Consider the following 12500-nt stretch of genomic DNA (forward strand, 5'->3'; position numbering starts at 1 on the left):
TCATATTAGGCTACTTCAGATATGTCTAAATGAGCTAGACAGAAAATCAATAGTAAGGAATGTCATGGTAGAATGGTATTGAAATCCCAGGAGAGGAGCCCAGGGATTACATTGGCCTTAACATGAAGATTTGTAACTACTGTAAACATAGCCAAGCCAAAGCGTCTTTGACATTCAGATAATAAACATAGAAATGTGTATCTATTTGTGTATCTATTTTCCATCTATATGTGTATCTATTATAATTAGGCTATATATATGCATATGCTGTGTTGTATATGTATGTTGCATATGCATAGATGTTAACCCCATAGGCTATTGCTCTACATTTAGATTTGGGTGGGGAGAGGCACTGATGACTGAAGTACAGGGTAAAGTAACAATAAGGGTTTAACACAATGGTGGCAGACATTTCAGTTTCAAAAGCTGGACGTGTCCTCATAAAGAACCAGCACGCCCCCGCCCGCGCAAGCTTGACAATCTAATGTCATGTGTGGATCGGCCAGCCGGTGTGTGGAGCACGGAGACAGCAGCTGTCTGAAAAGAGGAAGCCTACTCTCTGGATGAGAGTATAAAAACGACTAGATAAAGAAAACGACTAGAGGAAAGTGAAGAAAGGGTGTAGCCCGCCGAGGAGTGCAAATGTGGATTTTATGACTTGGATAATATTATAGCAACAAATCCTACGCGTTTCATACACAACCATTTGGTGGCCGATCCCGGTCCAATGTTAACCTTGTAGTGAACGATCATCATCCCGATCTGCGCTTCGCACGACGCAGGAGCGACCGACGGCTCTGAAGACACAAGAGACGCACTCTCAGTCTCAACACGCACGACTTGATTTTCATTTTTCGAGAAAGTAAAGCAATCTTCATCTGATGACCGTGAATGTCTCTATTTAATTGGAGCTAGGCACACGTAAGTTCACATTGTAACTTGTCTAAAAAGGCCTTATGTCAAATCATAATGCTGCAGCAAGTGTCAGTAGTAAATGCTGCGGACAATTCAATGAAATATTAGCCTATTCATTTGGGAAGACAGAACCGTTTTGACGAGTGTGAACTTATACATCACATCATGTCATTTGCCAGTTATTTCTCTCTTCTATTCCGCAGTCTTGCTGACATTAGGATTTAATTTATTATGAGTTATTGTTGTTTACCTTAAAGTCCCCTTCACACTTGATCTGGACCACCACGTGATATCCCCGTTCCCTGTTTGTTGAGTCGACTCTCCACCTGTTTTAGAATGGAATGTGGTTTACATTTTAGAGTTGTGTAAATACAGTGTCTTGCACTCATATAACAGTTCGACCTAAACTCACCAGAAGTCGATCTCAAATGTATTTGTAGCAAAGTTTTCATAGTTTTCATGGCATTTTCTCATTCCTACCTTGACGATAGTGAGTGTAGCAGCCCAGGATACCATAAATGAACACAAATATATTGTAACCTCAATCTACTAAATGTATTCATTGATCGCATTTGATCATTTTGGTGAGGTTTTATTGGTTGAAATCTGTCCAACACTTCTTCTCTTATATTCCCCTGATGTTCCCAACAGCGTATAGATTTATGGATCTCTCACCACTGCTTGTAGGTCTTCTCCCTAAACAGCCTGGGAGATATTCATAATGAAATGGGCTTCAGAGTCGTAATTCATCCAGAGGTGTCTCTCTCTCCCACTGTAATATGCCTCACTGCTGCTATTGATTAAGCAGCTTTTTACTCACCACAGCATCACAAGCCTTGGGGTTTACATGGTGTGAGTGGCTGGAGTCAGAGATGAGACATAAGAGTATGAATAGATTTAAAGAAGGACGGTCTGTATTGCATCACCCTCCATATGAGGGTATATGAGTATGTTTGTGTCTCTTGTCATCAGGCTCTCTCAGAGGTGACCACACACGGAACTGGGTATCCTTCTATTCTGAGGACGTCTGGTGTTAAAAATAATAATATATATATATATATATAAAAAATACATGTCAAACATATAAGATGGCCTCCATGTATTGCTGGCACCTGGGTTTCAACGAGACAGTTCCTGAGAGCAGTAGGGTACATTGTCGTGCTGCCACTTAGTCATCCCTCCATTGCTGTAAATCTGTGGGGCAACCTGGCACTTCCAGCTGTGACTATGACATCCATCATGATAAGCCATAACCATCTCTGCATTATACATTGTTTGCCTGTCAACACACAGAATGATGGATAGTGCTTTGATATCACTGAGTGATAAATGGGAGAGAGGGGGAGAGAGAGAGAGAGAGAGAGAGAGAGAGAGAGAGAGAGAGAGAGAGAGAGAGAGAGAGAGAGAGAGAGAGAGAGAGAGAGAGAGAGAGAGAGAGAGAGAGAATACCTTGTACATTAGAGGACTACCCTGAGGTAATGATTGGACATATGCCAGGAGGAGGATAGGGTATACAATTAACTTTTTGGTCTACCAGCCAATGTGTCCAGTGGATGCCAAATTTGTTTTAACCACAAAAACATAAGACTTCATGACAAGCATGACTTAGTTCTGATGCATTGAAAATTACTCCTGCACATCAACGGGGACCATAATTACATGTCATACCAGTTTCGTTTTTAAATTGAAGCATAGTATTCACTAATCTTTGTTGGATACCCACCAAAGTGGGTGGTAAGATTGACAGATTTACCCGACAATGACCAAATCTACCCGCAATTGGCGGGTGTTATTTTTTGGAGGAGTTGAAAAGTGTTCCTTGGTTGGAGTAGGTGACATTATGAGAAGTAGAATACATAAGTGTGGGGTCACCTGGATTACGTGCGAGAATATAGTGCGTGTGTGTGTGTGTGTGTGTGTGTGTGTGTGTGTGTGTGTGTGTGTGTGTGTATGTGTATGTGTATGTGTGTGTGTGTGTGTGTGTGTGTGTGTGTGTGTGTGTGTGTGTGTGTGTGTGTGTGTGTGTGGATAGGGGATGTTATCAGGCGTCCTGGCCAGTGAAAGCACATGGGAACAAAGGGACATCTGGTGCTCTGTTTTCACAACTCTGCTGTTCTCAATGTCAAGTTTCCATGTAAACTTCACCTGAATATTCATGGATATTCACACTCTCTTTGCATTTTGTCTCCCAATCTCCCAGTTTTCAGAGCATCCCCAATCTTAGACTGACACTTTTGTCTTATATTGTCTTTGTATGTCCAAGGAAGGAGAATACATGTAATTCAACTGAGGCAGAATGCAAACACACTCTTGGCAACCTAACCTACCCTTACGTCTCCTTACACCCCCCTGTGTTCTCCTCTCCTGACAGGGTGCATGCTGTGTTTCGGTCAGTCTGCCTTTTTCCGCTTCAACCACCCAGAGGAGGCTCTCAGGATGAAGAGCATGTTGCCAGGAGGCAGCCAGGGCCCCAGCAACACCTACAAAACCCACCACACAGGTAAAGACAGCCTCTAACCATCACTATAGAGACCCCACAGGTAATGAGTCAGCCTCTAACCATCACTGTAGAGACCCCACAGGTAAAGACAGCCTCTAACCATCACTATAGAGACCCCACAGGTAATGACAGCCTCTAACCATCACTGTAGAGACCCCACAGGTAAAGACAGCCTCTAACCATCACTGTAGAGACCACACAGGTAAAGACAGCCTCTAACCATCACTGTAGAGACCACACAGGTAAAGACAGCCTCTAACCATCACTGTAGAGACCCCACAGGTAAAGACAGCCTCTAACCATCACTATAGAGACCCCACAGGTAATGACAGCCTCTAACCATCACTGTAGAGACCCCACAGGTAAAGACAGCCTCTAACCATCACTGTAGAGACCACACAGGTAAAGACAGCCTCTAACCATCACTGTAGAGACCCCACAGGTAAAGACAGCCTCTAACCATCACTGTAGAGACCCCACAGGTAATGACAGCCTCTAACCATCACTGTAGAGACCCCACAGGTAATGACAGCCTCTAACCCTCACTGTAGAGACCCCACAGGTAATGACAGCCTCTAACCATCACTGTAGAGACCCCACAGGTAAAGACAGCCTCTAACCATCACTATAGAGACCCCACAGGTAATGACAGCTTCTAACCATCACTGTAGAGACCCCACAGGTAAAGGGCAGCATAACCATTACATTGTATACCACACAGTTAAGGACCAGCCTATAACACAACTTAGTTCTGTATCTTAATTCTGTGTCACTGCCTTTGATGATGACTATTGCCCTGTGTAGAGTCCACTCCCCCTGACTTACCCAAGTACCTTGGCACAGCATCACACTATAGACCACTCAGGTAAAGAGCAGCCTCTAACCATCACATGCAGCATGCACAATAGATAGACACTACACAGATGAATGTAGCCAATATCTTGAAGCCAATTAATTAAATGGCGGTTGACAGGTTTGATAGCGAACTGATAGAGAGTGACAAAAGGAGGTGAATAGTGCTCCCTTCAGCATGGCGACATACTGTCTAGAGACTATTGTGAAAGCCAATAGTCTGTGTCCTAGATATGACCCTGTATCTATCAGTTACAATCATATTTGGGTGTGTCCTTGTGTGTACTGGGGTCAAAGATCAGTGTGTTGCGTCTCAGTTTCTTGGATTGCAAGGCGGTCTCTCTCAGAACAAAATAATGTACAGGGTTAAAATGCCTTTTTCTATGTACTGCATTGTCTTAATTCTGGCACACTGCCTGTGATGATGGTATGGCCCTGTACTCCGAGTCTACTCCCCCCTGACCTTAATAACTGGACTCTCAGCGATCCCTGATCAATGAGCCGCACCCGGTCCTGAGTGTGTACAACCCACGCTTTCCTGACTACGTAGGTCCAGATTGCATCTGCTGTGATTTAAGTATGGGGCTGCGGTTTTTAAATTTAGCAGCTCCAGATCCCTATAGGATTACAGCACAGCTGAGAAACAAAACCTATTACACGGGGTGTGGTCTCTCAGTACATACTGTATAACAGTGTACTTAAACAGGGATTTTATTACAATATACCACATTTGTGTGTCTGTGTGGATATTTTTAAACCATTGACTCAGTTTCCTTCTCCTCTCTCATAGACCCCCACACTGTGCTGAATGGGAACCACCAGCCTGTCCCCCGTGACAGGAGCCGGCCGGGCCCCGGCTCCATGGCCAGCAACATAGAGAGGGACCTCCAAGACATCATGGACTCTCTGGTGATGGATGACCCACAGGCCTCCTCCTCAGAGCCCAGGAGAATCTCCTGCCAGCCCATCCCCCAGTCCCCTCTCTCCCCTGTGCTGAATGGGGGTGGCCGCTACATGCTCACCTCTCCCACCAGCCCTGGGGCCATGTCCGTTGGCTCCAGCTACGAGAATGCCTCGCCACCTTTTTCCCCCCTCTCCTCTCCCCCATCTGTTGCCAGTAGTAGCACCTTCCTCAGCCAGGACCCAGGCTCTGTTACCCCTCCAGTGCCTGCCCGCTCCTACAGCCACATCCCGGTCCCCCAACCACGGATCTCCCCTACTGGAGCCTCCAGTGGTCCTGCAGGTGGCCAGAAGGTTCCTCAGAGTCCCAGGCCTGACAGGAGGGTCCTAGTGAAGGCCTCTCCAAGCCCCACTCCTAGCCGCAGAGGCCTGGGCCAGGAGACCTCAACTAGAGGAGGAACAGAGAGTCCTAGAGTGACTCATGAGCCATCCCCCATCTCCAATCCCAGACTAACTCCCAAGTTTTCCCCAGGTCCAGCTCCTTCCAGCCCCAGAATGAGGGTGGGCGGCTCCTCCCTCCAGGAGCGGCCCCCGAGCCCCCTGAGAGAGCAGGGCCAGCTCCTCTCCCACACAGACAGCAATGGAGCCAGCAGCTTGAGAGAGCTGCCCCCTCTCAGCCCCTCCATGTCTCGCAGAGGGACACCTGGACCCCAGGGCTCCCACCCGGCTCCCCCCCACACCTCACGCACCCCCTCTGGGAAGCTAGTCTCCGAGAGCCCTCGTCTCCAGCGCAAACCCACGTCCCAGTCAGATGAGAAGGGGGGGTCTGAGGGTAGAGGGCTGCATGCCAGGAGTCCTTCTCCTACCTCTGGTGGTCTCACTAGCCCCCGGAGCCAGAGAAAGGCCACTGCCACGACTGGGGCCTCCAAGGACCCCAGGCCTGTACGTCCCCGGACCCGGGAACGCAAGAACAGCATCTCAGAGATCAGTGACAACGAGGACGAGCTGCTGGAGTACCACCGCTGGCAGAGAGAGGAGAGGCTCCGGGAGCAGGAGATGGAGAGACTGGTGAGTCATCAGGACGGCTGTTGGGGCCTGTCATGTTGTAGACAGCCACTGTTGTGTGAATGCATTTGTGAGTCTGTTGGTTGAATTTCATAGGAGAGGGTTTGGCTATATGTGGGTGTGTTGATGTGTGATTGGAGCTGCACGTTGGATTGTGTTCAGTCTTCTGTGGATGTGTTGATGGAGACATGTGGCCCTTTGATTCGTACTAACTGTGTAACTGTGTTTGAGCCCTCGTCTCACTCTACTGTGTGTGTCTGTGTGTGTGTGTGTGTGTGTGTGTGTGTGTGTGGGTGTATGAATATGTGCACAAGTGTGTGTGTGTGTATTTGTTGGTGTGTGTAGGATTATGTTTCATCCTGGTTGCTCACAGTCTCAGGCCCAGAGCCATGTGGTGCTTGCATGGTTAGCCACCCGCAGCTCAGAGTGACATGCCAGTGTAAATTCCAGAGGAATATGAAGGCTGTGCAGAGGCGTGGCTGTCTCACTGCTATATTTACCCAACACGGGACTGCGATTCACTTTCAAAGCTGCTTGACTGGAAGCCCCCCCCCCCCTCCTCTGAGCACATACCCCCCCCTACCCCCTCTCCTCTCCCCTCCACTACAGTACAGGCAGGCAGACCTCTGGCAGCTGATGAGACCACAGAGGTGGTCTTCCATTTACAGAGACTATTTCAGGAGCCATGATGCTGTTGGGAACAAACAGGACAGGGAGTGACAACATACTGGGGTTCTAGTGTGGGAGGAGTCAGAGTGCAGTGTGGGAGGAGTCAGAGTGCAGTGTGGGAGGAGTCAGAGTGCTGGGGATTGGACAGCAACTGGTTTCAGTAAATCCACACAGGTGTATAGTAGTAAGCCATGCACTGTGTTAATGCCAGGCTTGTCCCATCACGTGGTGTACTCTTATCCAAGATATGATACTATGCTATTATATACGTTTAGTGTACCGTAGTATGATGTGTGTGTGTGTGTGTGTGTGTTTGTTTGTGTGTGGGCACACCCACGAGAGATAGATTCCCTAATTCATAACATGATTACATTTATCTTCATAATCTTCTTTTATGAGAGGGAGAAGCATAAAGAGCCATGCAGGGAGAGAGATAAGATATACTGAAGTACAGAGAGAGAGAGAGAGAGAGAGAGAGAGAGAGAGAGAGAGAGAGAGAGAGAGAGAGAGAGAGAGAGGATTTCCTCTTTCTCAGTGAGATAATGTGGGTCATGGTGTAATTCCCCTCAGTAACTGACATAGAGAGTAGTGGCAGAGCAGCCCTGCCTGTTTGGCATAGTGCCCTGTCCTGGAACCTTTCCGTTGTGGCGTTGCCATGGTCCTCTCCTTATTTTAGTGATGTAAACCTATACCTATGCACAAAAAACAGGCAGAAAAACAATGCAACTCAGCAGTTCTTTTCCTAACTGGGGTCACTTTGTTTCCTGTACATAAAGTCATAATCAGAGCCATAGAAATGCCACTTTATTTATCAATAGCTGCCTGCTGAGCTGCCTGTGTTGACTTTGAAATTCCTTCTGCATGCAGTTTAGTCTAATTACCTCTAGGGGGCAACCAAGTATCACTTTCTGTGATTGACCCAGCTTCATTGTTTGAACGTGTTACTTGCAACAGTAACTCCAAGGAACTCTTTGTGACCTGCAGTAGTAGAATGTCCCTTTTAATTTCATCATATGCTCAGGGGGATTAATGGAACGTATGCCTCTGCTAAAACAGGAATTATTATTATTATTGTTATTAATAATTTTGAATGAATTACATAACAAATCATATAGAATATGCCAGAATGGACACACTAAGCTGTAAGGAATGTGGGAAGGTGTGGGTTAGTTAATCATTCAGTAGATACGGTAGACTTGTGTGTATTGCTCTCTCCTTCCCTAGTGGGTTCACAGGGCAGACACAGCCAGGTCAGGAGTGGGTGGGCGGGATGAGACATTTGTTGAAGCATAGTTGAAGCTAGTGTTTATACACACACAGACAGGCAGAAACACAGGCACTTGCCACTCTGCTGTAACCTTCCGCTAGACGGGGAGCTCCTCTCCCAGAAAAGCTGGATAGTGTGTAAGTATGATTCTGATTATGATGACTTGTGATTATGATGTTACGATGAAGTTGTGGTGGTTCAGTGCTGTTGTGACTCCTCCGTTGATGAGTTTCAAATAGTTTTAAACAGAGTTGTTTCATGTATCTTTCCTTTTAATGGTCAGATTTAACAGATTGGAAAGTGACTGTGCTGTTATGATTGTTACGGGATCACGTAAGCTAAGGGTTTAGGTAGATGGGTTAGTAGTAAAATGACCCTGTGAGAATAATTCCAATACAAATGTATCAGTACTGCATTATAATGTGATATGCACACAGAATATCTGGGTGAATGTATTGCATGACTCCTTCAGCCTTTTTGTACGTCATGATGAGCTGTGCTATCTCAGTCATTGCATGCCACCATTGGCACGTCTCTGGCATGGTCACCAGCATGGGAGGTATGTCCTGATTATGACACTACCAGTCAGCTCTACAGGGAGTGGACTGGCCAGCCGATATATGAGGAATGGCTGAATGACTGGAACAGATGGTGAGGGCAGAGGTGAGAGGTCAGCTGAGGTCAATGATGGGGTCACAAGATGGGGGACGGGGTACTAAGGGAATAGTGGCGGCAACTTCTGTTCTGGTTTATTTGTGTGTGTGTGTGTGTGTTTGTGTGTGTGCGTCACCATCTGTGCATATGGGGTGTGTTTTTGTTTGTGTTAAAGCTCTGTGTGTCTATATTGAGTACAGTATGTGCTCTTATGTGTATAGTTGTACAGTAATGGATGCTGTTGTATTTTGTAGGTAAAGAGGCCTCAAATTCAGCTGTGAAACGCTGTGTTGAATTGTGTTTATCAAAGTGATATATGTAGAGGACTCCAACACCAGAGGGAGACCGTATTAACTTGTGTGTAACTCTCTGTTAGAGTCTGGCCTAATCGTATAGCCATGGTAGAAGCAGAGGGAGACCCCCTTGTAGAAGGACAGTCATGTCGTTTTCGTCACATCTGGTGTCATGTTACTGAGTCCCAGCCGATGGCTGGGGGACAGCTGCCTAGAGGGGACACTGTCACACAAGGACACCTCGGACCACCTTGCCATCTGAACTATATCATTGTGTGCAGGCCTCCTCCTCACCCCACTCTTTGGTATGTGTCTGTTGTCGTGTGTGTGTGTGTCTGTGTGTGTGTGTGTGTGTAGGAGCGACACAGGCTAGAGACCATCCTGAGCTTGTGTGCAGAGTACAATAAGAGCGACTCTCCTGTGGGCCTGAGCCAGGCCTTGAGGACAGGGCACTTCCCTGGGCCAGGCGAGGGGGGCGATAGAGGACCCTGCATAGACACAGTGGGCGGGACATGCCAACCGGGAGGGACTCAGAGACAGAGAGAGAGTGACGAGGAGAACCAGAGAGAAGAGTCCAGCAGCACAGAGAGTACTCATCAGGAGGTGAGACCTAAACACACACATACACACGTACGCACATACGTACAAATGTACACACACACACACACACACACACACAAACACACACACTAGTGGAGGCTAGTGGAGGTAGAAATCGGAGGACAGGCTCATTGTAATGCATGGAATGAAATGAGGAATGGTATTACCGTTAAACAACAATGGTATCAAACACACACACTCACAGACACACACACACCTGCTTACTTCTGTTTTGCAGCCATTGTTTCACATGTTATGCTCTATGAAACAAAGTCATGAATTTCCGAACCCTGTGTCCTCTTCTTCCTGCCCTCAGGGTGAGGACTCCTCTGGGTGTCGGGTGAGCGGAGCAGGCAGTCAGGAGCAGGTGTACCTGGAGGAAGAGCGGAGCAGCGTTCTGGCCAGGGTGGATGAGCTCAAGTACAGGGTCACAGAGCTGGAGCAGCAACTACAGGAGTCCAGACAGGAGGTCAGCACCCCGAGCAGTAACCATAAGTAACCATAATCCATTCCCCTAAGCACCGTACCAGAAGGCTGTGATGTTCCCCATCCTCCAGCTACGTGAAGGATAAACAGAATGTATACTTGAGCCACAGAGATACTGACAATAGCCTGCCTCGATTGTAGTTTTTCTGCCCAGAGCAGAGAATTCCCTTTGAATGAATTATGCCAATCATGCTCGGATGTTGGTTAATGGACATGTCAGTATTTGCCCCCCATATGTCCTAGGCGGAGATGGAGAGAGCTCTACTGCAGGGGGAGAGGCAGGCTGAGCAGGAGCAGATGGAGGCAGAGACAGAGATCATCTCCCAGCTGCATCTCAAACTCAGCCAGCTGGAGAGAGCCACTCAGAGGGAGAAAGACAAGGTAGGACTCTAACCTAACATACAGTACACACACACACACCTGCTTGTTCACGCACATCTACACACCGATGCCCACACAAGGTTGCATGCAAAGACAACGCATGTCAAACACATGTGCGCACACAAACACAATGTGAAATACTGTATATACTGTTATATTAACTTGTTTCTTTACTGATTACTTCTGTGTGTGTGTGGATGTGTCCACATTCAGAGGTGCAACAGCATGTTCCAAATGTTTTGACCTCCACTGTCAAAACCTATTCAGTAAAGAAGACTCCTCGGTGGTCTATGGGGCCATAGTGCGTCATGGCCACACTTTCTGAGGGCCTTATAGTATGTCTGCATCTTGAGTTGTTTTTCACCAAATACTTGAGGAAAGAGAGAGGGGGGGGGGGGGGGGGCATTTTTCTAACACCTGAAACTGCTTTTTCCTGCCATCTAGAGCCATAATCCCCATGTCCAATTACCTTCATTGTCTGCATAGGTTATCTAAGCATACCCATTTAGATGTTCAATGGACATTTCAATTAATAATACACATTTGTTCTTTAATAACTTTCATGCCTTATGAGTTTAACTGTCCCATAACTTATAATATTATAACCCAAGAAGTCAATTGTATATAACCATTCTAGTGTGCCCCCTCCCAAACCTTTTTCAAAATAATGATGATAAAACATTGGCATAAACTTCGTGGTACGTGCCCTTGTGCCCCCTATGGGCATGACGCCTCTGCTTGTAGCCTTAACCTCAGCCCTTACACTCACCTACTGGACTGCATTGACCTCTAACCTCTAAAGCTTCTGCATGGCATGGTTTTTGAGCCGTGTTTTTGTTTCTCCTTGGGATGGTGTGTGTGTTTGTTTTAGGGGAGGGCTAATGTGTCGGCTGAAAGGGAGCTCCAGGAGAGACTGCGGGATGGGTACAATGAGCTGAAGAGCCAGCTTCATAACTGCCCTGAGTCACTGAGGGAGCAGTTACAGGAACAGCTCCGGAGGGTCAGTGCTCCTCGCATATGAAATACCCCAAAAGAGAACAGCCTAGTCATAGCACTCCATGTGCAGAACAACCTAGGCATAGCACACCATGTACAGAACAGCCTAGTCACAACACACCATGTACAGAACAGCCTAGACACAACACACCATGTACAGAACAGCCTAGTCATAACACACCATGTACAGAACAGCCTAGTCACAACACACCATGTACAGAACAGCCTAGTCACAACACACCATGTACAGAACAGCCTAGTCATAACACACCATGTACAGAACAGCCTAGTCACAACACACCATGTACAGAACAGCCTAGTCACAACACACCATGTACAGAACAGCCTAGTCATAGCACACCATGTACAGAACAGCCTAGTCACAACACACCATGTACAGAACAGCCTAGACACAACACACCATGTACAGAACATTCTAGTCATAACACACCATGTACAGAACAGCCTAGTCATAGCACACCATGTACAGAACAGCCTAGACGTAACACACCGTGTACAGAACAGCCTAGACACAACACACCATGTACAGAACAGCCTAGTCACAACACACTGTGTACAGAACAGCCTAGTCACAACACACCACACAGCCAAACAGAAACACTCCAATCAGAGCAGATGCAGACATAACAAATCATTCACACAGTTTGAAACCCCCCCAAAAGAACATGATCTGCTTGTCTTTTCCAAAAGAGCATTATTAGAAAATGTAAAAACAATTAGTTTGAATTTGTTTTTGGATATTGAATGTCTTTGCATGGTTTTCATATGCATTTGTAGCTATCTTTTGTCAAAGGGTTATAGTTTCAGCTATAGCACCCTCAACCTCTTTCTCTGGATGCTGATACATGTCATGAAACAACATTCTGTACTAATCAATTAATATTGGCATTAACTACATGCT

General features: G+C 46.7%; 1 protein-coding gene across 1 annotated transcript in view; it reads left to right on the forward strand.

Annotated features, from left to right (window-relative positions):
* phldb1a (pleckstrin homology-like domain, family B, member 1a) overlaps positions 1-12500 on the forward strand; it is a gene marked incomplete at its 3' end in the record, with an annotated part of 38543 nt that overhangs the window by 14778 nt on the left and 11265 nt on the right. Inside the window, exons 5-10 of the mRNA XM_080529064.1 lie at positions 3287-3415; positions 5058-6235; positions 9473-9718; positions 10032-10184; positions 10445-10582; positions 11454-11582. Coding sequence (XP_080385190.1) covers positions 3287-3415; positions 5058-6235; positions 9473-9718; positions 10032-10184; positions 10445-10582; positions 11454-11582 — 1973 coding nt within the window. The remainder of the gene's footprint in view (positions 1-3286; positions 3416-5057; positions 6236-9472; positions 9719-10031; positions 10185-10444; positions 10583-11453; positions 11583-12500) is intronic.

Source organism: Nansenia antarctica (genome assembly GCF_963989245.1).
Source record: "Nansenia antarctica genome assembly, chromosome: 4".
Classification (NCBI taxonomy): Eukaryota; Metazoa; Chordata; class Actinopteri; order Argentiniformes; family Microstomatidae; genus Nansenia; species Nansenia antarctica.